The 26,377-nt window shown below is 52.5% G+C and overlaps 1 protein-coding gene across 3 annotated transcripts in view; it reads left to right on the top strand.

The window, feature by feature from the left end:
* Window positions 1–24,131, top strand: part of GARNL3 (GTPase activating Rap/RanGAP domain like 3) — a 94,431-nt gene extending 70,300 nt beyond the window's left edge. For 2 of the 3 annotated variants that reach the window (XM_070430636.1, XM_070430635.1), the window contains exons 13-29: window positions 301–346; window positions 1,133–1,239; window positions 3,143–3,258; window positions 3,797–3,901; window positions 4,870–4,944; window positions 7,160–7,271; window positions 11,893–11,991; window positions 12,476–12,592; window positions 13,130–13,305; window positions 15,156–15,314; window positions 16,194–16,260; window positions 19,102–19,209; window positions 19,773–19,891; window positions 20,216–20,354; window positions 21,559–21,774; window positions 22,418–22,544; window positions 23,654–24,130. In XM_070430636.1, coding sequence (XP_070286737.1) covers window positions 301–346; window positions 1,133–1,239; window positions 3,143–3,258; window positions 3,797–3,901; window positions 4,870–4,944; window positions 7,160–7,271; window positions 11,893–11,991; window positions 12,476–12,592; window positions 13,130–13,305; window positions 15,156–15,314; window positions 16,194–16,260; window positions 19,102–19,209; window positions 19,773–19,891; window positions 20,216–20,354; window positions 21,559–21,774; window positions 22,418–22,544; window positions 23,654–23,831 — 2,066 coding nt within the window. In that variant the 3' untranslated portion in view covers window positions 23,832–24,130. Of the gene's footprint in view, window positions 1–300; window positions 347–1,132; window positions 1,240–3,142; window positions 3,259–3,796; window positions 3,902–4,869; window positions 4,945–7,159; window positions 7,272–11,892; window positions 11,992–12,475; window positions 12,593–13,129; window positions 13,306–15,155; window positions 15,315–16,193; window positions 16,261–19,101; window positions 19,210–19,772; window positions 19,892–20,215; window positions 20,355–21,558; window positions 21,775–22,417; window positions 22,545–23,653 lie in introns of all 3 variants that reach the window. The other variant, XM_070430634.1, reaches the window with a different exon arrangement.
* Window positions 24,132–26,377: the final 2,246 nt, after the last annotated feature.

The following is a 26,377-nucleotide window of genomic DNA, read 5'->3' as shown; positions in this document are numbered from 1 at the left end:
TTGCTCTTTTTGCTTTGCTGGCGTCGTCCTTGCTTAGCGGCTTTGTTCATGTTGCTCTCCTGACACACTTGGAGGTTTAGCTCTTTCCCCGAAGGATAAACACTCAGTGGCTGGACCTACGTCTGCCTGGGTGGTCTCTTCCAAAAAAGTCCTCCGAAGGGTGGGCGACAGGTGCCCCGACAGGCGCCCCGACAGGTGCCCTGCCCACAAAGGGCGGGTGTGGGATGACTCCCCACGGATTTTCAAAGCACAAGCCTTGGACCCTGAGCATTTGATTAATTTCCTTAACCATCACCACAGATATTTTTGCCTTAGTGAGGTATGACCAACAAAACGACAATTACAGGTAGGTACTGACTTTGTCCTCATCGCTGGTTCTGATTCGCACGTTTGCTTGCTAATTCGTGTTCATAATGTGAGACTCCTGATATAGATATTTCTCGATTGAGTTGATGTCCTTGCCTTAGAGAACTTTCTTCAAGGCCACCCTCTCTTTGGGGGAAACTTGTTCCCTGTGACGTTGCTCCGTGCAGGAGACCGAGGGCCGGGTGCTTTGGGGTTCTATGGTCTGCGGTGGGCACAGATGGACGTATTTGATCCTGACCAGAGCACCCCCTTTCCTAGGCTGTACCCTGGCCTGTTTGTCCTTCTGATCTCAAACACTCCTCTGTTAAGGGATCAGGATGTTGTGAAAAGAGCATGAACTTTGGGCCAAATAGATCTGGGTTGGAACCCCGACTGTCCCTTATTAACGTGGAGTCTCTGAAAAAGCATCTGTCGTCTTTAAGCCTTGCACCCAAGGTGAGGTAATGATGCCACCTTGGCAGGTTGGTGAGAATCCATCGATGACATGTCTTAAAATACCAGTGTGCTCCCTGGTGTGCAGAGGGTGCCCAGTGGCCGCCTTTGCTGTGACTCCTGGGCCGCCCGACCTTGCTGGGCTGAGCCACGGAGGACACGGGGAGAGCTGGCCTCTGCCCGAATGCACGGTGGCCGGGCGCTGGCAGCCACAGGAAGGCACCGTCTGGGTGTGAATATTCCCACCCCGTCACGTGGGCAGCTGGACACATTTAAGGCCCAGATGCCCGTGGCCTCGAAGAAGCGGCAGGTAACGGCGGCGTGCTCTCCACAGGCTGAAAATCTTCTCGGAAGAAAGCGTGCCGCTCTTCGGGCCGCCCCTGCCATCCCCGCCCGTGTTCACAGACCACCAGGAGTTCAGGGACTTCTTGCTGGTGAAATGTAAGTGCTGTTTTGAAGTGTTTTTTGCAACTTGTTCTACATCAGAATACATTCTTCAGACTCTCCGGGTGCTGTGTAAGGAAGTGTGTTGCTCGGGCATCGATTCCGTGCCAGGTACTCTCATTCTCCGTGCGAGCGTCTTTAGTTTCCTGAGGTGTGTGCAGCTGCCCGGTGTCCTCCTGTGTCCCTCCCTCCTTCCCCTCACCTGCAAGGAAGGGTCTTGAGACCTGGGTGCGGGGGGTGAGCCGTGTCTGTGGAGTGCGGGCTCAGGGAGGGAATCACCACAGGCTGGTAGTCCTTTCACCAGGGATTGGAGATTGCTCAGCAACAAAGGACTCAAGTTATCCTTGGCTTTAAATGGAGCCAGTCGCCTGGCCAGTGTGGCTCAGTGGTTGAGTGTCGAACCATGAACCAAGAGGTTGCTGGTTCGATTCCGTCAGGGTACATGCGGGCTCGATCCCCAGTAGGGGGAGTGCAGGAGGCAGCCCATCGATGTTTCTATCTCACTCTCCCTCTCCCGTCCTCTCTGAAATCATTAAAAGTGTATATATCTGTGTGTTTTTAATGGAGCCAGTCAGCAGGGAGACTTCTTCAGCCCCCTCTTGGGGTGGGAGGTCATGAAGGATTCAGTTGAAGATTTGCACAGGGGACCCAGTGGAAGAACACAGGCCAAAGGTTATAAAAGGGATGTTGAAGTCACAGAGGAGGGAGCCAGGAGGACAGGAGGGGCTGGTGGACTGAGAAAAGGTGGAAGCCAACAATCAGACGTCTCTGAACCCTGACGTGGGTTTATTGGGAGGGAGGGAGTGGGCCAGGTGGAAAACTCTAGACAACAGGAAGTGGCATTTCAGGGAAAAAAAAAAAATGGAACTTTTCTCCTTATTCAGCTAAAACAAGTCATTTAGGATGGATATTTCTGGGATGCTAAGGAAAAAATAGTGTCAAACAAAAAAATTCCGTCCCAGAATGAGAGGAAATGCAAGACATTCAAAGTTTAAGTTCCTTAAGCGATGTCTTGCCAACAGCCATCCCGCTGTTCCCAGCGTACAGGCCTCACCCAGGAACAGCCTGTCGCAGGGAGGTCGCTGTCCGGCCTGTGAGCGCCGTCCTTCCTTCGGCCCTCCGTCTGAGAAAGAGAACCGTTAATAATAGCTTATCCATTCAGTTGGATGTGCCTAGCACTGTGCTAACTCTTTATATGTATTATGTCATTTAAAAATGTACAACCCTTACAAGGAAATACAGTTATACCCATTTTACAAGGTAGAAAACTGAGGCCCCACACAGCTACACCGTTTGCTGAGAATGTATGTGGCAGCATCGCTGGCGTTCAAACCCACTGCCGTCTGCACCTCAGTCTCCTCGCCCCCATTGTACTCTGTCCTGTGCCCTGACGTGTTGCTGGGCAGCCACTGTCGTAACTTCAGTGTCTATTCCACTGAGCCACTAGCTTTCTTTTCCCAGAAGAAACTTCCGTTAGGCTCAGAAGCTGAGTACTCTGCTTAGTCAAGTGTTATTTTTTTTTCTAACAAAATATAGCAAATACGTATCTTTAATCCCATGGAATGGCATCCTGTGGATGAGTGGGTGGATGGGTGGATGGAGGGATGGAAGAACGGTGGATGGATGGCTGGAAGGGTGGATGGGCAGGCTGGGTGTGTAGGTGTTCAGGTAATTACATACACCCGCTGCTCGAAGCTCGCAGCCGGCAGGGAAGGTGCGACGGGCATGCCCGGGACGGTCGGTTTGTATGAAGAAAGGGGGAGCGCTCTGAAGCGAGCTTCGCGAGGGCGTTACTCGCGGCCGTGCCTGTATTAGGAAAGCGGGTGGTGTCACTATGAGGTGGACATTCCTCGGCAGCACGTTCGCATCAGTAGCCCCTTTACAACTTGGCTTCTTTCAGTAATTAACGGTGAAAAGGCCACCTTGGAGACCCCGACCTTCGCCCAGAAGCGCCGGCGCACTCTGGACATGTTGATTCGGTCTCTGCACCAGGATTTGATGCCAGACTTGCACAAGGTAACTGGTCCCTTTCCTACGCATGGGGTCGAGCTGGGAACACAGTCCCCACAATGAGTCCTGGGTAGACACGCAGAGGCCTTGCCTGGATCCTGCTGTCAGGACAGGCCTGTGGCTCTGTGGCCCGTGGCTGACGTCCTCTCGTTCCCACGACGAGGATGGTGACTGTCCACACACGGGAACGTGGTTTCACAAAGCCAGGCTGTGGGAGTCGAGGTGCAGCCTGGGCAAGCGTGTCCAGGTCGAACAGCAGCCCCTGGAGCATTGGAGGTGCTTCTGGGGGTGGCTGCCTTGGTGGCATTGCTCACATGACCAGGGCCATGTGCTGGTGGGCAGGGAGCGGGGATGTGGAGAGAGCCTGGGTGCTTGGAAGGTTTTTCTGGAGCTGCTGGCTTGCTCAAGATCACAGCCCTGGCCCTCAGCCTTCACCTTCTGGCTCTGCACCTGCCGGCTCTTTCATCCCTGGCATCCAGCACAGACCTGCCACGCGTGGGGCTCCCCAGAGCTCTGTGGACTCTAACGTGTGTCTCTCTTTCAGAACATGCTGAACAGACGATCGTTCAGTGACGTCTTACCAGAGTCGCCCAAGTCTGCGCGGAAGAAAGAGGAGGCCCGCCAGGCGGAGTTTGTGAGAATAGGGCAGGTGGGTCGTGTTCTGAAACCGATTTCAGAGGATGTGCAGCCGTGAGCCCATCCGACCCAGCAAGGAATGTCAGTTCGCCCAGTCCTGCCGGAGCCTGTGCTTTCCCTGAGGGGGACTGGAAGCCCCGAGGGAGATGGTTGCGAAGCCTGCAGGCGTGGGTCTGTGAGGGCGTGAGTGAGAGCAGGGCGCTGTGCAGAGGGAAGAGAGAGGCCGCAGGGCCCAGCGGGGCCCCTCTGGTCAAGGGAGCCTCCCGTTTGCCTGCTTCCCAGAGCTTTCTGAAGAGTGGGCAGTCAATTTGGGAAAAGCACCCTGAACCCCTCCCGGGCAGGGGTGAGCAGGTGGCAGTGTCCTCACAGAGTTTCCCCCTACTGCTCGGTCAGGTGGCCCTCGGTCCTCACCTCGTTCCAGATCCTGGAGGAAATCCTCCCCTTGGCCTTGCTCCCACGCGACATCCGTATTTCTCAGTTCCGGGAGGTGGCAGCGCTTTGCTGACCCCATGTCACAACAGGAGGAGGCCAGCTGCCAGCTGCTAAGGTTCTCACCCAAAGCAGAGAGCTGAGCAAGGTGACCTTGGAGAGCTGAGAGGAAAGGTCACCGTTTCCAGACAGGTGCAGTGTCAGGCCCCCAGCGTGCTCCTTGGTTGAAGATCTCAGCTCTCCCCTTGGAGACGCCGTTCACCAGGTTTCAGGAGGTCGGAGTTGTGTTCGGTACTCACGGTTGGAAATCACTGTATTGATTATTGATCGGTGGAGATGACAGACTGCATTTGGGTCCTTGGGTTGGGACATTGTCAGGGCTTCCCCATATCAGGCTGCCTGCTTATCTTCAACTCGAGGGCTGTGTGGGAAGCTGGGCTCAATCTGAAATTACTCCTGTTTTATGTTTTTAAAAACTTCAAGTCATAATTGTTGATCCTGCTGTCTTTTACTGCCTGGTAACAAACATTCAAAGAGCTCTCTGTTCTGAAGGCACTAAAGCTGAAATCCATTGTGAGAGTGGACGCCCCATCCAGCTTGGTGGCCTCAGGGATCTGTAAAAAAGAGGTGAGTTGATGATACTTCAAGTTCAACTCTGAATGTCCTTGTCCTCAGTGAAGTTACTCAGATTCTTAGGAGAAGGTTTGTGGGGCAGGAGGAGAGCGTGTGCAGCAGTAACGTGTTCACTAGTGACCAACAAAGCACGACTTACATCTCTCGGGCCAGCTCTGAGCCTCCCAGGGGGCCCAGGCCCTCGGCAGCCCTGCTCTCAGGTCCGCGTGGGCTCCTGTCCAGCTGGCCCCGCAGAGGCCAGAGACCCACATGCGGCCCCAAGAGTCTTCTCTGTCCAGGGGATGGGCTTTCCCAACCGCCCAGGCATCCACTGTCCCCTGAGCTCTCAGAGGGAGCGAGGTCAGTCCTGTGCTGAGGCGGGAAGGCCTGGGGCCTCATTCAGCCCTGCAGCCTGTGCTCATCCTCGTGGCAGAGGGGAGTCCAGAGAAATGGCAAAAGCCATCCGCCCTCAGACAGAGCCTCTGTGTCTGCGACACCTCCTCCATGATGCCCCACGTCATGGAGTCCCGCCCCTTTGAGAACTCAGGAAAGCAATGGATGAGCACACAGCCCATTACAATGTTCAGATGGCGTATCCGCACAGCATGGCGCCCACTGTCTCAGGGTTTCACAGACCTGCACCGCACCCGGGTCCTCGAGGGCCCTTGGATCTTCTGGGTCAGGAGCCCTGTTCTGCCCGGGTGATCTCACTTGAGTCCTTGGCTGAGAGGAGACATGTCCTTGGACTTGGTTTCCATCTCGGTGTCACTGAGTGCTCTGGTGTCCCCATCTGGCTCTCACGTGGCATTGATATTCGCTTGCTTGTCATGTTCTCCTGCTGTAAGTCACAATCCCAGAACTTCCAGAAATCTTCTTAGGAAAATGCTTTGCCAGTGACTGACCCGCTCTCACGTAGCCCTTTTCGGGTTATAAAATGTCTTCACAGTCTTTGCACAACTTTTCAGAACAGTCCAGGCCTTCTCTTAGCAATCAGAATATTCATTTGGGGGCATGTGGTTCTTAAAGGAAGAGTATACTTTTCTGAGAGAGCAATAATACACAGAGAATTTGCAAATGGCACCCTTGAGGTGACCTCAGACCCGTCACTTCCGCTTTGAGTGCGTGCGCCTGCGTCCAGCGGGTGTACACAAACACCCACACGTGCACACGGCCCGTGCACAGCCTGGTGGGACGTCTGAGAGGGAAGAAGTACGACTTCAACTCGCCCCTGAGATTCTCCCAAATCTTCTTTCTCCTTTGAGGCCAAGCCAGGTGCTTTGGAGAAATGGTAACCGTTCTGATGGAAATGTCCACGATTCTGTGGGACTGAGACCCACCACTGAGGCCAGGCGTCCACACGCCGGTCGGACGCAGTGGGAGGGAGGGCCCACTTTTTGAGCCTGAAATAAAATTGAAACTAATGACAAGAGTCACGTGGTATGAATGTCCTGTGGGGGGACATGAATAGGTTTGTCAGCAGAACTTGCCAAATTCCTACTAATGTCTTATTGTTTTCTTTAAGATTGTGTGGCCTTGAATGGGTCAATAAGCATTTTCCTGTGAAGACACTGACAACTTCTCATATTCTGTATGTCTTAATAATTTTACTGAATCAGCAACACAGGAATCTAACCTGTTTGAGAGAGTTACGTAGGACACTCTCTTTTATGATGAAGTAAAGTGAGCTCTTCAAAAATATAGGCATCAATTGGTCCAACTTGCAGGTGTTAAAGAAAAACATTTGCTAAAAAAAAAAAAAGTGATGAATGCTTCAATCGCCCCTAAAGAGCATTTAGAACATGGGGACAGGTGACGGTGTCAGAAACACGTGCTGGCACTCGTCCTGTCGCATATGTATTTGAAGGGAGACTCCGTAAGCCCTGCTAGTGGGCTCAGTGGTTGAGAGTTGATCTATGAACCAGGAGGTCACGGTTCAATTCCCCCAGGACACATGGGGGGCACGCAGGAGGCAGCCAGTCAATGATTCTCATCATTGATGTTTCTATCTCTCTGTCCCTCTCCCTTCCTCTCTGAAATCAATAAAAATATATTTTAAAAAGAAAGAAAAAAAAGAAAGGAGACTCCTTAAGAACAGGAACTGAGTGCAGAGCCCGTCGAGCTCGCAGGTGGAGGGCCCGGTGTCGCTGGTTCAGGCGGTGGACTGCGCGGTCCCCGGTGGCCGGCCCGTTCTTCCTGGTGCGCTCACGTTGGATCTTGTGTCCCCTCGCAGCCCTGGGAGCCCCAGTGCTTCTGCAGTGACTTCCCCCACGAAGCCGTGTGCGCAGAGCCCTGGGGCCAGGCCTTGCTGGTCTCCACCGACGCGGGCGTCCTGCTAGTGGATGGTTAGTGAGTAACTGCTCCTTTAAATGTCTTTGTGTGACGTGTGCTTCTAAGATGCGTGACCGCCAGCCAACTCCCTTTAGATAAACGTGTCCCCAGCAGTGAGGTTGGCAAAGTTTCATTTCCTTACAGGAAATTTTCTTTCATTTCCTGGGAACAGTCCCCTGGTTCCCAGGACAAGCAGAGGGACTGCTTTCTGAGCCAGCAAGCCGGAGGGTGAGCCCATGTGATAGGTCCCTCCCTTGCCCGCATCGCTGGTCTGTGGGTATCGAATGACCTGCAAAAAGAATCTCCTTTTCGGCCAATACTTACCACGATTCCAACATTCACCTTAAATCGACAAGGACAGGCTATTTAGAGCCACTCTCTCAGGGACACGCTCTTTCTCTCTCAAAGGTCTCTCTCTCTTCTTCTTCTTTTTTTTTTTTTTTTTTGAAGGTTTCTAATTCAAAAAGTACTTGGTGTCCAAAACCAACAATGAGAAGCATAGATAATCCATTTCTGATGGATATAGAAGCAAAAGGATTTTGGCAGGAAGACAGATTTCAATTCAGTATAAAATCAAGCTTCCTGACTCCCAGGAGGGCCAGCCTGCCGGGGGTCAGCTCCCTGTCTCTACAGAGCAGCCACCAATCCAACCTGTCCTTGGTGAGGAGGCTGGAGAGGGAGTTCAGCTTCAGGTGGGGATTTAATTTAGACCCCAGGACCGTTGGTGCCTTCCTGCAGGAGGGCCCTGTGGGGTTTCCAGACCCCAAATGAATGTTAAAGGGGCTAAACACTGGTAACAAGTGTCTCCCGGGCTGGAGAGAGCACAGGTGGAAAGATAGCATCTTCCCAGGGCACGCCCTCCACTCTGCCCGGAAGCAGGCCGCCAGGCTCCGGTCACCATAGTGACGTTTCATGAGAACCTGGGAAGCCACTGCTGTGAGAGTGATGCAGTGGCCGAAAACAGCAGCATCTTCCCACCCCTGGCCATGACCTTTACTCCCTCCTCGGACCCTGACCCAGCATCTGTGCCAGGTGCCTCTGTAAAGACAGGGCAGGCGGGCCAGGCTTCATCATGGACTTATTTCTGACCTCCTCTGTTATTTTTCACATATGTTTTCATTTCATGCCATCACATAATTTTTTAATGTATGTACATATGTAATTGTATATATAACTAATTTACTAAAGACAGTCTCTGCGCCTTCTCCCACAAAAAGCTGATAATTTAACATTCATAATTTAATTTTTAATTTTAGAAATTACAAGAGAGGAAATCTTGGTGATCTGAGAAAGCGTAACCTCACTGAGCTTCAGGCTTCTCTGAAGTGGAGGCAATTATTTTAAGTGGCCGAAAAGTCACTTATGATCATGAAAAATGATGAAATGAACAAAATGGGATGATGATCATAACTACAATGAGGAAACTGTGGAGATTCTGTTGTTACAGATGTTAAGTGCTTAAAGCCGTGTCTGGCACATAGTAATAACTTATAAACAGTAGCTATTATCTTTTCTATATCCTTGTGAACTTGCTAAAAGGTAACAAAGTCCATAGATTCTGCCCAAAGTACAACCAAATAAAAGAATTTATTTTTTTAAAACACACACACCTTAGAGCAGTGGTTCTCAACCTTCCTAATGCCGCGACCCTTTAATACAGTTCCTCATGTTGTGGTGACCCCCAACCATAAAATTATTTTTGTTGCTACTTCATAACTGTAATTTTGCTACTGTTATGAATCGTAAATATCTGATATGCAGGATGTATTTTTATTGTTACAAATTGAACATAATTAAAGCATAGTGATTAATCACAAAAATAATATGTAATTCCGATGGTCTTAGGCGACCCCTGTGAAAGGGCCGTTCGACCCCCAAAGGGGTCGCGACCCACAGGTTGAGAACCGCTGCCTTAGAGGTTTAGTGTAGTCTCTTGATTTATAGATGAGGAAGCTGAGGCCTAAAGAGACGGTGTGACTTGCCCAAGATGACATAGCTGGTTAGTGGCACTAAAACTAGAGCCTGCGCCCACGGGGGACTCCTAGCCCAGTGTCTTGCACTAAACCAGCTGCATTGTATTAAAATTAAACACTACCATGTGATTGTCTTCACCTTAACACAGATTTCCAAAAAGACAGTCCTGGGCAGGTAATGATGAAAAATGTTACGATTAAATTCTACCTGTTTGCCTTGGTGGGAAAGAAAGTACTTGTAAGGCTCGCCTAAAAACAGGAAAAATCCTTTTTTGAATTGCTTCTATTTTTTGCAACATAAAATCCAAACCAAGATTACCAAGTCCCTTTCTGACGTGTTCATCTTTACGGATACAAATGTTCACGGAGGTGTCAGATGTAAGGACTTTGTGATTTGCCGGTAAAGTCTTCGCTTCCCTGTTTGCTTTGGCTAAAAAGAGACTGTGGCCTTGCTGGTCCTCCTGTGTGCTGCGAAGCCATAATCCTTATTGTTTCTTTGTTTACCTGTTTCTTGTCTACGCTTCATCATATACGCATTGTTTCCACGTGTGAATCTCCCCTTCCTTTTAGGCTGTTTCACGCTGTCCCATTAGCCACTGCTTCATTTCATCGGGTTTAGCCCTGAGAGTCTGCTCTCTCCAAGGTCATTCTTAAGAAATGAAGATGCTTTGTGTTCTAAGTGTAGCAAAACCTACTTTGAAGGGAGACTAAATACTGATTAAGCAAGCTGTCACCATAGGTTTTGGTTTTGCAGTAATAGAAAAGCCGGCTCTGAAAGATGATTTCTTCATGAGATGATAAGAAGAACAAAATTGTTATGAAACTGTCATGAGATCTACAAGTCACCTGCTCATATCCTTGCCTCCTCTCCCTTCCTGTTCAGCCCCTGGGAAAGGTTTGATGGAGAATAAACCCTGAGGAACTCTGTACAGAGTTGGGCAGCTGCAGTGTCGCCCTGTTTTAAATGTGAGATGACGTGCTTCTGTCACTTCCTAATTCCTTCCAGGGCTGTTGCTTCCGGGCCCACCATCCGTCCGTGGGTTTGCAGCTGCCTTTAGGCCACAGCACTGGCTGAGAGCACAGCCTTAGTCCTTGCACAGACTGGGCTCCACATGCTCAGGACGTGACCTTGGACACGTTACTGGCATCTCACATTTAAAACCGGGCGGTACTGTGTAGCTCCCCAGCTCTGAGCCTCAGATTCCTCAGCTGTTAAGTGGGAGTATTGCAGTTCCCCCGAACAGCATGGGGACATTTAAATGAAATGACCTGTGAGACACTCAGCATTGGGCCTGGCACGCAGGAAGCCCTCGGTGTCTCTTAGCCGCCGTTCAGGAAATGAGGTGCTCCTAGCTCCTTAGTCACATGTGCTGATGAGTGCCCATCCCATGTTTTAAAAATCAGGTCAGCCCCAGCGAAAGCACAGAGAGCTTGGGAATCGATTCCTGTTGGGGCAGAAGAGGAAGGAGAGTGGTTTCGTGGGCTCTCGTGGACTTAGTTGGCCGCGTCCTTATGAGGAACTAGAGACAAGCCGATTCTAGCAAGAGCTTCACCGGCTTGTGCTCTGACTGATCGGAGCTCTCACTGGCGCAGCAGCAGGAGATCCCTCCCCCGTGAGGGGGTCATTAATCCTGAGGCCTACAAGCTCTGCCCCTTCTCCCACCATCGGGGAGGGATGAACTCCCAATCAGACTTCTGGAAGAGGCCAGGGGCTCAGGGCCCCTTGCACCTAAATTATAATTAGACAGACAAGCCTAAACCCACAGCAGAGCACCTGAAGGTCTAAGTGTCTGACAAGTACAGGTGAGCAGTACGCTACCACTTCTGCCTCCACGTCCACACCCTCCTGGGCCCCATCGCCTGCCTGATTCCCGGTCAAGCCCAGAACAGACCCTTTGCTTATGGACCAGCCTAATCCGTTTAGCCTGTGTCCTTCACAGTCCCCCAGGGGCACAGTCATCTCCGGCAATGTACGATCCCAGTAAGTAAGCTTAACAGCAAATCCTGCCTGTAGTTACAGGCCTTTAATCGTCCGTTTACCTGGCATCTTCCGGAGCACTTCCACGGAAACTCGCTTTTCCTCTTATTTGGGCAAAGTAATTGATCATTTCTCTCTTGTTTTTGTCTAAAAAGGACATTTCATATTCTTATACGGAGAAATACTGAAAATATATAGGTAAACTATTGATAGAGGGCATTTTGGAGTAGGCTGTTTGTATTTATTTTAAATACAAGGAAATGTTAATTTTGCTTTCTTGAGAAATATAAAATAACCTGAGATACAATACAATTTCAAAAAATTACATAAAAATCAGAAACTACTTAAGAGAAACAGCTGAGTTTTGTATACACTAAGTGTACGAACCCCAGGGAAAGCTGGGACTGAGCGAGGCCGCCTGTTCTCTGACAAGCGCTGAGGAAGCAGGCCTCGGTCCCGGGCTCTCTGGAGGTTTAAGTGCCTCTCGGAAGGAAGCGTCAGTCCCTCTCCCAAGACTGAGAGGAGACGAGTCTTGAACTTCCTGTGCAGCCCTATGGAAGCGCTGGAAGCTGGCCTCCTTCCATGCCCAGCGAGAACTGGCCTCCAGAGTGGCCACAGGCGTGTTCGCTAGGTTCTGGAAAGCGCCTCGGGATGCCGTGCTGGTAACCAGGTTTTCTTTTCCAGGTGACCTCCCGGCAGTGCCAGTGTTTGACAGGACTCTGCCTGTGAAGCAGATGCATGTGCTCGAGGCGCTGGACCTCCTGATTCTCCGAGCAGACAGAGGTGTGCTTCCCCGCGGATGGTGCGCCCCTGCGGGTAGTACTCCCCTCTGGGTGATGCTCCCCTCCAGATGATACTCCCCTCTGGGTAGTGCTCCCCTCCAGATGATACTCTCCTCTGGGTGGTGCTCCCCTCCAGTGATACTCCCCTCCAGTGATACTCCCCTCCTGGGTGCTGGTCTCCAGGAGAAAGGGGAGTGTGCAGCCCCTGTGGCCAGCACCGAGGCTCACAGGGTCTAACTGCATAGGTCGTACCAACTGTCTCTGCTCCTGGTGCTCAGTGCTCAGGGTTCATGGGTGGCCCATTGATTCTCTGAAGAGGGGACAGTGAAGGAGAGAAGGTGGGGCAGAGCATCCTTAAATGCATTGATAGGTAAAGGCAGTGGGGGGTCTCCCTGCCTCTAGCCCTGCTTTCCCACACAGTTTGCCCCTTCCGTCCTTTTTCACTTTTCCACGCATCTCCTCCTCCGTCCGCTTCGTCTCACCAGGGAAGGACGCCCGCCTCTTTGTCTTCAGGCTGAGCGCTGTGCAGAAGGGCATCGAGGGCAAGCAGGCCGCGTGGGGCAGGTGCGACTGCCGGGAGAACAAGCTGGAGAAAACGAAAGGTGACGCGCAGCGCGGCCTGGCTGGTTTCGGGTCAGGCTGCCCAGGTTTCCCTGAAACTTAAAACGAGGAGGAGTTTGATTTTACTGGTTTGCTTTTACTCGGAAACATCACAAAGATAGCATCACGGGCTCCCTTAGCGAACCCTGAGCCCTGGGAACCGTTGAGGACCAGAGGGAGTCCCAGGCTGTGTAACGGGTCAGGGGGCGGGTCCAGCGCTGGGTGCAAACCTTGAAAAGAGGCTTTTAACCGTTGAGACGTTGGTTTCTGGAGCTCTGATCACCCTCACTGTAATTCACATCATGTTGTGCTATGAAGCTGAGGCCACAAACTCTACAATAAAGGGAACTAACGTCCTTCATGTTCCTGTAGCTCAATCCAGTTTTTATTCCGAGTCTCCATTTCGCCAGGCGGCAGCATCCTTAGCCATTTCACTGGGTTATTTCTAATTTCGGGGGATCCTAGGAAGGTCCCGATTGCCAAGGCCTGGGGGCTGGCAACCTCTGGTCCTGATCGGCATCATTGATTTCTCTTCCCAGGCTGCCACTTGTATGCCATTAACACTCACCACAGCAGAGAGCTGAGGGTGGTGGTCGCCATCCGGAATAAACTGCTTCTGATCACAAGGAAACACAACAAGCTAAGAGGGGTGCCCGGCCCCTCGCTTTTATCCCCCCTGTCAGAGTCCCCCGTTGAAGAATTCCAGTACATCAGGGTAGGTCTTCTGTTCAAACCCCCTCTCTCCTGGCCAGGCTGACTCTCCTTCCACCCTGAGTCTGTCATCTACTGGGGTTGTTCCACAGGCAGTAGCCCATTCGGGGAACCCTCACCTGAAGCCCTGTCCCCCCAGAGGACTAAGGCCAACGGGGTCTTTCCCTTCTCCACCCAGATCCCAGGCCCGTGACCACCGAAGGGGTGTTCTGGGCACTGGGGACACAGCAGTGAACAAAACGCCGCTCTTCTCCCTGAGATTGCTTGCTAGCTGCAGGGTAACAGGAATCAGCAGGCAGGTCTGTGATCCTGAGGATAGCAGCAAAGTAGGGGTAACAGCAGAGGGCAATGGGGCGGGAGGGGGCTCTATCCTAGGAAGGACGTCCCAGAAACCCTCTCTGGAAAGGTTACCTTGAGCAGAGATCCAAATGAAACATGGGAGTGGGCGATGAGGGTATCGGGGAGAGGGCATTTCAGACCCTGGCCAAGGCTCAGGCAAGAGGCGGGTGCCCGGGCTGAGTAAAGAGGCAGGGAGGCCAGGGCACGGGGACCAGGCTCCTGCCCAGGACTGTGGTTGTGACTCTGACTGAAGGGGAAGCCTCTGGAAGGTTTGAAGCAGAGAACTGGCCTGGTTTTTTAAAATATATTTTTATTGATTTCAGAGAGGAAGGGAGGGGGAGAGAGAAACATCAATTATGAGAGAGAATCATTAATCAGCTGCCTTCTGCACACCCCACACTGGGGATCGAGCCCACAACCTGGACATATGCCCTGACCAGGAATTGAACTGTGACCTCCTGGTTCATAGGTGGATGCTCAACCACTGAGCCACACCGGCCGGGCAGAGCTGCATGTTTTACGGAGCCTCCTGTGGCCGCTGCGCAGAGGCGAGCATGGGGGCCAAGAGTGGGGATGAGGTGTCCTGCTGAGAGGCCACCGCAGGCCCAGCGAGAGATGGTGGTGGTGTGGGCGGCTGCAGAGGTGGAGGAAGCCATGGGCAGAGCAGCCCGGGCCACTAGCCAGTAGGTTTGCTAATCGATTGAGGGTGGAACTTGTAGGAGAAGCCTCCTTGAGGGACAGGTTCCTTCCCTGATCTTACCATTTCTAACTTTTTAAAAACTATGGTACATTAAGGTGTGGACTATGTCAAGCATTGGCTGCCAAGGCAGAGTATGACTGTAGGCAAGCTGAGAGATTATTTTGCCTGGAGTTATGCATGTCAGTTTCTGCTTTAATTAGCTGTTAGTCTTCTTGATACAGTTATTAGCAATTTTAATGAATATGTATGCCCATTTATGGGGCATACGAGCTCTGAAGTCAGTTTTCCTGAGTTCAGATCTTGGCTGTACCACATATAAACCACGTGACTGTAGGCAAGTCACATGGCCTTTGAGCCTCTGTTTTCTCATCTGTAAAGTAGTATAATAACCTTACCTACTTCATAAGGTTGTCATGAGGCTTCAGTGAGAATAGTGGTTGCTTGGCACTGTGTTAAGTACTCAACGAAGTTAGCAATTATTTTATTATTATTATTATTATTATTATTAAATCACTCACAGGACAGGACCAGATTATCTAAGGGCTAACTTGGACCACATTGTTGAATCACTTTTGTAAAAGTATTTCCTGGCCCCGCCCCTATGCCATGGATGAGGTCTGGTCCTGAGGACGGGATATCGGGATATCGGGGAGAAGTCGGGCTCCATCCCTCTTTGCCATCCCTGCCTCCCAGTCAGGAGCAGGGTCTGCAGGACCTGGGAGGGGGCCCCCTTCCGGATGGGGCGGGCAGTGGGGCTTGATACGGAGATGGCTGCCTGTGTCCTGACCGTTTCTCCTACCCTGTCAACCACGCAGGAGATCTGTCTGACCGACTCTCCCGTGGTGATGACTTTAGTAGACGGGCCAACAGAAGAGAGTGACAATCTCATCTGCGTGGCGTACCGACACCAGTTCGACGTGGTGAACGAGAGCACGGGGGAGGCCTTCCGGCTGCACCACGTGGAGGCCAGCAGGGTGAGTCGGCAGCCACAGGCAGGGGGGGATGGAAGACGACCAGGGGTGTGGCTTCCAGCTCTGTGAAGCCACAGTTAGCAGGTTCTGTATCGTATCAGTATTAGGTGGTCACAAGATCGGGTCTCTGGCTTATTTGTGGGCCCCAGTCCCAGGGGTTCCCAGTTGGGAGCTCACCCCGAGCCACACGGGAAGGCTGGCCACGGCCCAGCTGGGCGTCCTCTTCCGCGGGCGCTGGGAAGGCAGGGCACAGGCCTCACGTGGTACAAAGCTGTGCGTTTTCATTTTCACAAACACCATACGTTCTTTTCATCATTTCTAAATGCCAATAAAATGAACTGCCTTTTAAGCAAATAAAAATTGAAAAGCCAATGCCCCACGTTAGACTACAACGTCAGGATCTCTAGGAGTGAGGACCCAGAATGCCTTTTCCGAAAGCTCTCTCGTTGGCTCTCACGTCCTCCATCCCGAGGCAGGGATCGGGTGGGAGCATGAAGCGGGTCTGCCTCGCTGAGTGTCAGTAACGGTCCGACAGGCTGCGGGGGCCTCAGGAGGGAGTGGGGAGGCCCCCGCTGTGGCTCTGTCCCTGATCCCGGCCGTGGTTGGCGCTCCTCCATGGCCTGCCCCACAGCCTGACTCTGAACACAGCCACGCTGTCAGCTCAGTCCTGGCAGAGTCCCCATAGGCCTGCCTGATGCCAACGGCTGCCCTGGAGCGAGATGAGCCGCGGCACGAGCCCCCGCTGGGAGGGCAGGGCAGGCAGTCGAGGGGCAGCGTGGCCCACAAAGGCACCTGAGGGACGCGGGAGGCTGCTGTTGGGCGGGGTGCTGGGAGCCCCTGAAACTTCTCGCCTGCCCACGACCCCGCTCGTTACCATTGCAGGTTCATTTCGTTGCAGCTATTGATGTTTACGAAGATGGGGAAGCCGGGCTGCTCTTGTGCTACAACTGTAAGTGAGCCATGTGCTTGTGTCTTTATCTGCTGAAATCCACCATCCCTTTTGGGGGGCAATTGGAAGGGACTTAACCTTGGTTCATTCCCGTGGCCTTAACTGCGCTCCAGGAAACATCTAAACATTGCATTCCTACCTAGATCTGCCAATACGCCCGGATCGTGGCCCGTCTCTAGGGTGTGGGGGTGACAGAGTGACAGCTTCCGTGTAGGGAGCCCTTGCTGCCTGCCACGTGCGGAGCTCAGGACGCTGGAGTCAGCGTCTCCGTAATTCTCAGGTGCTCTTATTACCTGTAGTTTGGAGAAAAGGCAGCTGAGGCCGGGGGCAGTGAACTGCCTTTCTCAGATCATGCGAAGCCGCGGAGCCAGGGCTCACATTTAGGCCCTCGTGATTCCCTCGCCCAGAATTTTAACCACAGGGACTCCTAGTGGCTGTTTCTCAGGTGCCAGTGAAAGCGCCTCTCCCTGGTCTCCGGCCTCGGTGGGGTACTTTGGGTCAGGTGGCAGGTGGGTGTGGGCAGACCAAAGGTGCCAAGCAGGGTCTTTAAGGATTTGCAGCATTTCAAAAGCTAACCTTACACTACAAAAAAAGGATCTTTTCATGGCTAAGAGTAGTAACATTTTTGTGCATAAGGCTGCCAGTCTAACTGAAGCAGGAAAACATATTTTTTCAGCCTAGAATGGAATTAATGTAGAGTGGTGACGTTGTTTATGTCACATGCGGCAGATATTCTGATTAATCTTTGATTAATAAGTATGGGGAAGCCAGTGATGAAGAGAGAACTTTGTTTAGAAAACATCTTTCAGAATTTGAGATTTATGGGGAGCAAGTTGGGAGAAGTAGTCACAAAGAAGGAGCCCCCCCAACAATAAGTCTCTCTTTTAGGCTATTTTGGCCTCAGTTCTGTCTCAGCCGCTGGGTAAGAAGGAACGTTGGGTGAGAAGGTCCCCAGTTGGGGCAGCAGGAAAGGCCAGGGGCTCCGTCTGACCCGCCAGTGCTCAGGTGGCCAGGCCTTTGCTGTCCTCTCTCCCAGGTTTTCGGGGACAAGGGGAGCAGGGGTCACGTGTTTAAAGTCACTTTTGCAAGATGTTAATCTCTTCAAAGTGTGGTCTTTTTACTTTATCAAAAAATCTATGAGGAAAACTTGTGACAGGATGCTTTAAACACTGATGTAGATTTATTTTTCCTTTTAATGTCTCGAAAGGTGGGACGGGTTTTAGGTGGGCGAGCAGTTCCGAACAGAAAGATAGAGCTGGTTTTTAGAACGAGGGAACGAAACCCAGAATGAAAAGGGAGCGTGGGAACAGGAGCCGCCATCCTCTCTGTACACGTAGGAAGCTTGGTTCCCTCCGGCAGGGCAGGCCGCAGCATCCCTGCGGGCAGCGGGCAGCGGGCAGCGGGCAGGGGGCAGGCGGCAGGAAGCCGGTCAAGGTGGGGGAGCAGGTACCAGCGGCCACACTCACCTGGTGAATGATGGCCGTTCCTGGGTGTATTTTAAACCTGAGAACCCAGGCCCTTGGCTGATGGGTCAGATGGACAGTATGAGAGGAAGAGGCAGGTTCCGCAGGTGGGGCCCCGGGCCGCCGGAAGAACGGAGGATACATTTACCAGGAAGAGGGACCTTGAAGAGCAGGGCGCTTGGGGGAAACATCCGAGTTCAGTTTGGATGCGTCAGCGCCTCCCAGTTATCCCAGTGGAGCCCTGAGCCATCAGCTGGGTCACGTCCGGAGCTGGGAGCCCAGCGGGAGGGCTGGCTGGAGATAGCACTGGGTGGTTAGCATGTAACTGACATCTGGAGTCACGAGACTGAAGAGACTGCATAAAGAGAAGTGGGGAGAGAGACAGGCGGAGCCAGCACGGAAGACGGAGGGGCGGCAGGAGGAAGACCAGGAGTGGGCGGGGTCTGAGAGCCGCTCTGGCTTTACCAGGTGGAGTCGCTGGGAACCTTGTTCCGAGCAGGTGTCTTTGGGGCAGAAGTGGGAGCAAAAGCTGACCACACAGGACACTAGAGAATGGGGAAGAGGAATAGAGACAAGTCTCGCAAAGACTTTTGCTTTGAAGGAAAAAGAGAGAGAGGAAGAGGGTGATAGCCAGAGGAGGAAGAGAGGTCAAGGATTTAAGAATAAAATTGTATGGCTAACCCATGATGGCTCCTGGAATACTAGGGGCCTCTGCTTCCACGTGAACGCCCTGCCCTCCCTACGAGACGGTCCAAACCACGGGACGGGTGTTTAGAGCTGGGAGCCGGCCAGGAACAGGGCAGCTGAGGTAACCTGGCCTTCGTCTAATGCTGGCCCAGGGTCACCAGGCGATGCAGGCTTGTGGCTTCAGGTTTCCTAATAAAACGTTGGGAGGAGGGGCGTGTGGAGCTCTCACCACTAGTCCTGCCGAGTGGGGCTCCGTGTGGGACCTGCCCCGCAGGGGGGCTTCCTGATCCGAGGGCTGCCAGCAAGTGTCCCTTCTCTGCGGTCAGGCGGACCCGTGTTCTCCCCACATGGTACTGCTGAGACTTCAGACCAGCTACTTCACCTCTCCTCGCCTCAATTTTCTCATCTGTAAAATGGGCGCAATAATCGCATCCACTTCATAAGGCCGTACAGATCCAGTGGGTGGTGTTTTCAAAGCCCAGAGCCTGGCTCGTGGTAAAGTCTCCCAAAGTGGCAGCTGTGGTTATTGCAGTGCTGCCCCTGGGAACCTGGCCTCGGGACAGTATTCGCACCAGCTGTTTGTAAAGAACAGCAGTCAGGGTGCTATTCCTGTCGTCTGCTTGTCATGCATCTAATTACAGTCATCTAAGTATTGTCTCCAACAAAAATGAGTCCTATTGTTTCGTTGCAGACAGTTGCATCTATAAAAAAGTGTGTCCGTTTAATGGGGGCTCTTTTTTGGTTCAACCGTCTGCGTCCGATTTCCAATTCTGTTGGAACCAGGCTCCTTACGCAGTTGGTAAGAAAGTCCCTGCCTGCACTCTTCCCTCGAGCATTCCCTGGGCCTGTCAGGCCTGCATCAGCAGACTCGCTGGCTTCCTGCTAAATTGCCATAAATTATGTGAAGATGGGTACTCAGTAGTTTCTATTGTTCCCCTTTTAGGACTATTGTCTCTGCGGTTCCTCCCAGTTCTGAGCACATGATCCTTTGAGATCAATTAAATCTCAGCTTTTAGCATCCTTTGTTTCTGGGCCCCACTTGCCTTTTTCTAAAATGCAAGGGCGAGATCAGTCCTAACACCCTGACTGACGTGGGGGAGGGGAAGCCCAGTGCTTCCAGCGCCATTCCCGTAGTTGAAAAGTCTAGAACCACAGAAACTCAGGGACTTTGTCCGTCACTGGGATATCACGACACGCGTGGTGGTGCCTCGTGTATGTGGTTCAAGATCCACAGCTGGGCACAGGCCCGTGAAGTAGGAGAGGCAGCCGGAGCACTGGGAGGGGCGGGAGCTCCCAAGAAGTGAGGAGGGATGCGAGACAGCCACAAGTGGGGGCTGGAGCTGACGCCCCGCTGCCTTGCAGTCTGTGCTTTCCCGTACCTCCTGGCCTTCACCCCCGACTCCATGGAGATCCGCCTGGTGGTGAACGGGAACCTGGTCCACACCGCGGTCGTGCCTCAGCTGCAGCTCGTGGCCTCCAGGGTGAGCAGACCCCGATGTTTCCATCCGAGGGGCTGTGGGGCCCCAAGCGCAGGAGACTCCCCTCCCAGCCAGTCAGGGGTCAGGACGCCAGGGGGCGATGAGGAGGCTGGAAGCGCCCCCGTGGGGTTTTCATGTGAGGCCGTGGGCTGCAGAGCGCCCCGCTTAGTCCCCGAGCGAGCGGTTGTTTGGTGCAGGTGGGGGGCGGTGCCGGCCTCTCCCGCAGCATCGGGCACAGCGCTGCCCTGGGGTGCGCTGGGGAGGAGCTGAGTGAGGACGAGGGTCCCCAGCAGCGGCAGCCCTCAGTGTCTTGTCTCTTCCTCCCAGTCGGATATCTACTTCACAGCAGCCGCGGCCGAGAGCGAGGTCCTGTCTGGAGGCAGCTCCAAGGGGGCCAGTGCCCACAACTCTCCTCAGACGCCCCCGGGCGGAGACGCTCCGGTGTTCCCGTCGTCCCTGGGGGAAGGTGAGTCCCGTTTTCACTGTCTTGTTCAGAGGTTTCTTAGTCCGTTCCTTGTCAAATATCAGCACGTGACCACCGCCCAAGGAAGTCACTATTTAAAGCCATAAAAAACGTGTATTCTGAGTGCACTGGCTGCATCCTTAAGAAACTTGGGGATGCAGCCCAAGTGCCCATCAGTGGACGAGGGGATGAGGAAGCTGGGCACATTCACACCATGGAACACTGTGCAGAGTGAAACAGACGGATCTCTCACCCGAGACCGCCTGGAGGGACCCGGAGAGCATTATGCTGAGTGAAATAAGTCAGTCTGAGAAAGACAAGGATCACGTGACCGAACTTGTATGTGGAATCTAAGTAACAAAATAAACTGATGAACAGAGCGGATCCAGAGACATGGAACAGAGTGGGGAATCTCAGAGGGAAGTGGGAGGAGGTGGGGCGGGGGGGGGGGGGCAGTAACCAACCAAAGACCTTGTATGCACATATGCATGGCCATGGCCTCGGACAGTAGGGTGCTGAAGGCCTGGGGCAGGGGGGACGGGGGAGGCTGTTGGGGGTCAGTGGGGGGAAAGAGGGGACATATGTAATACTTCCAACAATAAAGAATTATTTCAAAAAAAAAAGAAAGAAAAAAGAAACTTGGTGATAACAAAAAAAAAATCCCATAATGAAAAAAACTTGTTTCAGTGGGGAGAAGCGGGGAGGGCGGGAGGGCGAGGGGATTCCGGGCCAAGCAAAGCTAGTTTTCCTTCTGGGATGTTAACAACAGACGGGGATTATAGCTAAAAGGATTTGGTCATCAAGCCTACACGCTGCTCAGCACACCCAGTCTTGCTCTCTACCTGGCTTTGCCCACGAATCCAGAGGCCTTTGCTGAGGTTGCTGGTTGTCCCAGCTTCTCACCACATCAATCCCCTTTATGCTCCTTGTTACCCTAAAGCCCGGCTCCCCGCTGGCCTCTGCAGCTGCTGGCGGGTCTCCTCTGCCCCTCACTCCTGTGCATCTCATCCTCGTTACCATGACAGCGGTGCCCTTCGAGAACCGGCCGCAGGCACCATCACTTCATTGCTCCTGCTGGGAACAGGGGATCAGCGTGCGGCATCAAATCTTCCTTCCTGCTAACTGTTGAGGAACCAGAAATTACCCTCTTGTAAATAATATGAACTTCTCTTAAAGTCCTGATGCTCCTTTCTAAATCACTTTTCAGGTGAAATTCAGTCAAAAAATCTGTACAAGATTCCACTCAGAAACCTCGTGGGCAGAAGCATCGAGCGACCTCTGAAATCGCCCTTGGTCCCCAAGGTCATCACCCCGCCCACCTCCATCAGCGTGGGCATCGCTGCCATTCCCGTCACTCACTCCTTGTCCCTGTCCCGGATGGAGATTAAAGAAATAGCGAGCAGGACCCGCAGGGAACTGCTGGGTAATGGCTCAATTATCTCTTTTCACTGTTTGTAACCATACCAGCTGGTTTTGTCTTTGGATAGTCATCATCCTCAAAAGTAATGTGCTAAAAAGAAACTTTCCCTTTAGAAAGGGATTTTTAAATAAGTTACAGTGCATCTATACCTAGGAATACTATACAGTTCACCCCACCAAGCCTCGATCTATGTTTATTGGTAGGGAAAGCTGCCTAAATCATGGCTAAGGGGGGGAAGGCTGTTTGTAAATAGTGTCTAATCTGATACAATTTTAAAAAATATATACTGGAGCCCAGCCAGTGTGGCTCAGTGGTTGCGCATCAACCTATGAACCAGGAGGTCATGGTTTGAATTCCAGTCAGGGCACATGCCCAGGTTGCAGGCTCAATCCCCAGTGTGGGGGTGCAGGAGGCAGCCGATCAATGATTCTCTCTCATCCTTGATGTTTCTCTCTCTCCCTCCCCCTTCCTCTCTGCAATCAATAAAAATATATTAAATAAATAAATAAAAATATATCCTGTATCTTCTTTCTTTCTGACTATCCCAATAATGCACCAGTTCCCAACCAAGAAGAAGGGCATGTTCTGTCTCTGCGGCAGCTCTGTGGCGATGACCTCTGACCTCTAGTTCTCCCCTGCAATCCAGGCCTCTCCGACAACGGTAGCCCCAGGTCAGAGGCAGCACCGAAGCCTAAGTCAAAGGCCCGGAAGCAGTTCGAAGAAAGCCGCGGAGCTTCCGCGCCGGAGACAGTGAGATCAACGAGCAGCGACAGGTAAAGAAAGAGCAGCCCCAGCAGCCCCTGCTCAGGGGTGGCCCTTCGAGTCGCAGCCCTGGCAGGAGACCTGTCTGCTGCCCTGACGCTGTGGGCGGCCCCTGGACCAGCCGCAGGGGAGCCCTCATGGAGGCTCCCCGGAGAGCACAGCCTGCCGGAGGCGCCCCGACAGATGGGCAACCCACTAGCAACCCGACAAATGCTCATTAAGAGTCAGGCATGTTTGTATTTTTGCTCCCCATATTTATGGACATAATTTTTTTAAACAAAGCGCTCAGTAGGAGTGACGGGGAAAGGCACGTCTGCAGTGCTTGTGGTGGGAGTGGAACAGCCAAAGCCTCTGCTGGCAGCGTAGTGCCACAGCCCAGTGACTGCTTGTCGAATCCCACTGGCTGGTCCCCTGAGATCCTCTGTGTCCCCCACACGACACCATGCATGCTCCATTAATTCCTTCAACACACCACCATGGAGCTCCTGGCACCGAGCTGGGTGTGGGGACGTGGAGATGGGCGACAGGGCCTTCGCAGGCCTGTGGGGAAGGACAACAAGGACAACCTAAGACAGACGGCATCCCTGGGTGGCAGGTGATGCAGAGGATGCAGTCGCTGTAAGGAAATTTAAAAAAGAGATAAATGAGGGGGTGTGGGGTGGATAGGTCTACTTAGGGCGGGGGGAGGCTAGGAGGAAGGTTTCTTTAAGGAAGTGACACTGAGCTGAGCAAGAGAGACATGGAGACACACAGAGGGCTGGGAGGGGCTGGAGGGGTCAGCAGGGCAGGGCAGGGCCTGTAGCCCTGTGGGTGGGAGTTTCAGCCTTAGCCTCAGGCCACGGGAGCCACTGGACAGTATCGTGTGGGCACTGAAGCAGGTAAAATGCCTCACAAGCACCTCTGAGGTCTGTCACCCTGGCCTTTGCAGCTCCCACCAGTCCAGGAGGTCGGGCTGCCAGATTGCAGGCCCCAAGCTCTGTTGGGGTGGTGGGTGACTCCTGCATGTCCCCACCGCGCCCCCAGTGGGAGGGGGGAGACAGGCTTAGGAGCTCGGAACTGCCAGACACTAGGCCCCTCTGGTCTTCGCAGCAATCCTTTCCCAGCGACTCTTCTCTTCTAGGATCACATCGGGCTCCTTGGAAAGTCCTTCTACTGCCGAGGCCAATCCCGAGGGGCAGTGCGCCTCGACGGGCTCCGACCAGGACCCTGGGGAAGACAGAGAAGGCAGCCCCGTCTGGGGCAGCAGCCCCTTCCAGCTCCCGGCTTCCTCGGATGAAGACATCATCGACTTGAAGTAAACAGAGTCCAAGTCGAGTTTTCCACCTTTCGTTTTCTTATGGACGTTTATACTTTCACCAGTTCTGACATCATTTCCCAACAGCGCGGCGTCTAGCCTGTCCGCGATCTATTGGACCAAACCTCTGCCGCTCGCCAGTCCGGGTCGGTCTCTAGTGCCCAGTGCCGTCTCTCTCGACCTTGGTTTCTTTCTGTGCAGGAACCATCAGTCCCCTTGTAATACAGGTGGTAGATTTCATTGAGGTTTTAGATTAAAACTTTGAATAAATCAAAAATGTTCACTCTTTCTATGGCAGCCTTCTCTTATATTTTATATACTTAGGTGGGAAGATTATTTTTTTCATGTCTAGAATGTGTTTCTTTTACAAAGAAAAGCCATTGCTTTTTAAATGTATTATAAATAAGTTTTCTTCTTCACCTCTGGCCCAATGACTGCTTCAGGTCCCTGTCACCGACACCAGCCCCGATCCTGCCCCTGGACTCTTGAGAAAAGCTGATGGTTAGGTCTCAGAAGCCCCTGTGCCTTTCTCCTTGTGTCTCACAAAAATAGTAAGGTAGAGGAAGAAGCTGAAGAGTCTTGAGATTATTTTGTTTGGTTTTATTGTTACTCTGAAATCATAACCAGAGAACAGTTATCAAAACTAGCATTCTTGAGTGCCTTCCTCTCCCTCGCTCTGCTTTGCTCTTTCCCGTGAACCAGATGATTGTCCTTCCTCTTGTTACTTATCTGCCTTCCCCTGCTCCCTCCTCCAAGTGAGAAGAGAATCTGGGTGCAAATGAAACAGGGAAATGTAAGCCTCCAGCCAGAACAGTTAAAGGGGGAACTTAGTGTCCCTAACATCGTAAAAGTTCAATGTGTGAAGAAGGAAACTTACCTCTGGCATTCGTCCGTTTTAGTAGATCTCTTCTCGTCTACACTACCCACCAAAAGACACTTGAAATCACTTCCCCTGTTAAGTGCAGAGAGCTGTGTGACATGACCTTGATCTGACCTTGATCATGACCTGCCTCCTCGTGGACCTTGCACACTGCTCCCCTCCCTGCCCCTGCCTGCCGCACACACGGTTCAACACGGTGGAGAAGGCAAGCTGAAGGCCGCCTGGGTCCCTTCAGCAGAAGGCAGGCGGCCAGAGTCAGAAGGTAAATTAGTAACGAAGTAAAGATGGTGCTTTCTATGTAGAGGCACGTGGGGCGCTTACAACCGAACGTGTCTTCTCGTGGTCTCCGCAGCATTCAGCACGCTGGTCCTTCCTTTGCGTTTTGTTATGCCCTTGTCACATACGGGGGAACACAAGTCCACTACATCCTGTATCTCGAACTCACCCAAAGTTTGGTGAATTAGGTTTTATTATTGTTTGCTTTCAAATAAGGAAACAGGCTCAGAACGGAGCAATGGCTTGAAGCTGTGAGTTCTCTGGTCTCAGAGCTGGGCTCTCTCCCCTGCCCACTGTACACAGCCAGTGATGGTGTCAGTTGGACCGGGCTGATGTTCATGTTAAGCTAATTGTGAGCTTTCTGAGCTTGTATGGGTGTTTTTTCCTGTTAATTTCTTCCCCTGATGGTTCTTGCTTCTCATTCTGGAATAGAAAAACCAAGGGCTTTGTAGACCATTTTTCCAAACAATTGGGCAGTATTAGGCACCCCATGACTTGACCAAAGTCACAAATCTGACGAATGAATGTAGAAAGGGCAAGAAGTGGACCCTACTAATCAGGTGGATGGTGCTTTGCTATAAAGGGGCAGGAGGCTGCTCTGGCAGCAATATCTGCTTAGTGGTCAAGAACTGAACACCCACGGGAGGGAGACCACCAGCCAGGGGGCAGGAGTCGATTTGTAGGCTCAGAGCTGGCCTAGCTGGACTCACTGGAGTACCCTGTCTGCAAAGCCTCTGCACACACCCCACCGGCTGAGTTACAAAGTAAACTGAGCAGTTTACCCCTGGAGTCTGAGTCATGCATCCACTGCAAACACAGGTGCTGTCTGCAGAAGACCACGTGCATGGGGCCGGAGAGCAGTAAACAGGTGACCACAAAGCGGTAAGAAGTGCTGTGATGAGAATTTACAGCTCGAGCACAAGATGCCTGTCCTTATGGTGCAGTCAGATGACTGCAGAGGGCAAACAGCTACCATGATCACACTGGCTAGCACGGAGAGCTTCGCACGCGTGTGCTTGGTGTTTGTGTACGTTGCCCCTGCTCAGCCCCTGCTCCAAACTCTCTTGGAAGACAGATCTCATCTCCATTAGAGATGAAACACAGGCCCAGAGAAAGATGAGAAGCTACGCCTCTCAGCCCTGGTTCCTTCCAGAATCACCCGCACCACCCCAGCGGCGGCACCGTGTTGGTGCTCCTCAGCCCTGAGCGAGGGGAGGACCTCGCTCCTGCAGCAGTGACTTGGGGGGCACCCAGAGTGGCTGGCTATCAACATCCGCAGCGGACCCAAAGATGAGCGGTGTATATATTTTTATTGATTTCAGAGAAGAATGGAGAGGGAGACAGAAACATTAATGGAAGAAAATCCCCGATTGGCTGCCTCCCGCATGGCCCCA

Source organism: Myotis yumanensis, unplaced genomic scaffold, assembly GCF_028538775.1.
Source record: "Myotis yumanensis isolate MYYU_CA2020_CCGP unplaced genomic scaffold, mMyoYum1.0.hap1 SCAF_12, whole genome shotgun sequence".
NCBI classification, from domain to species: domain Eukaryota; kingdom Metazoa; phylum Chordata; class Mammalia; order Chiroptera; family Vespertilionidae; genus Myotis; species Myotis yumanensis.
The sequence above is the reverse complement of the archived record's forward strand: the minus strand, read 5'-3'. Positions and strand labels throughout refer to the sequence as shown.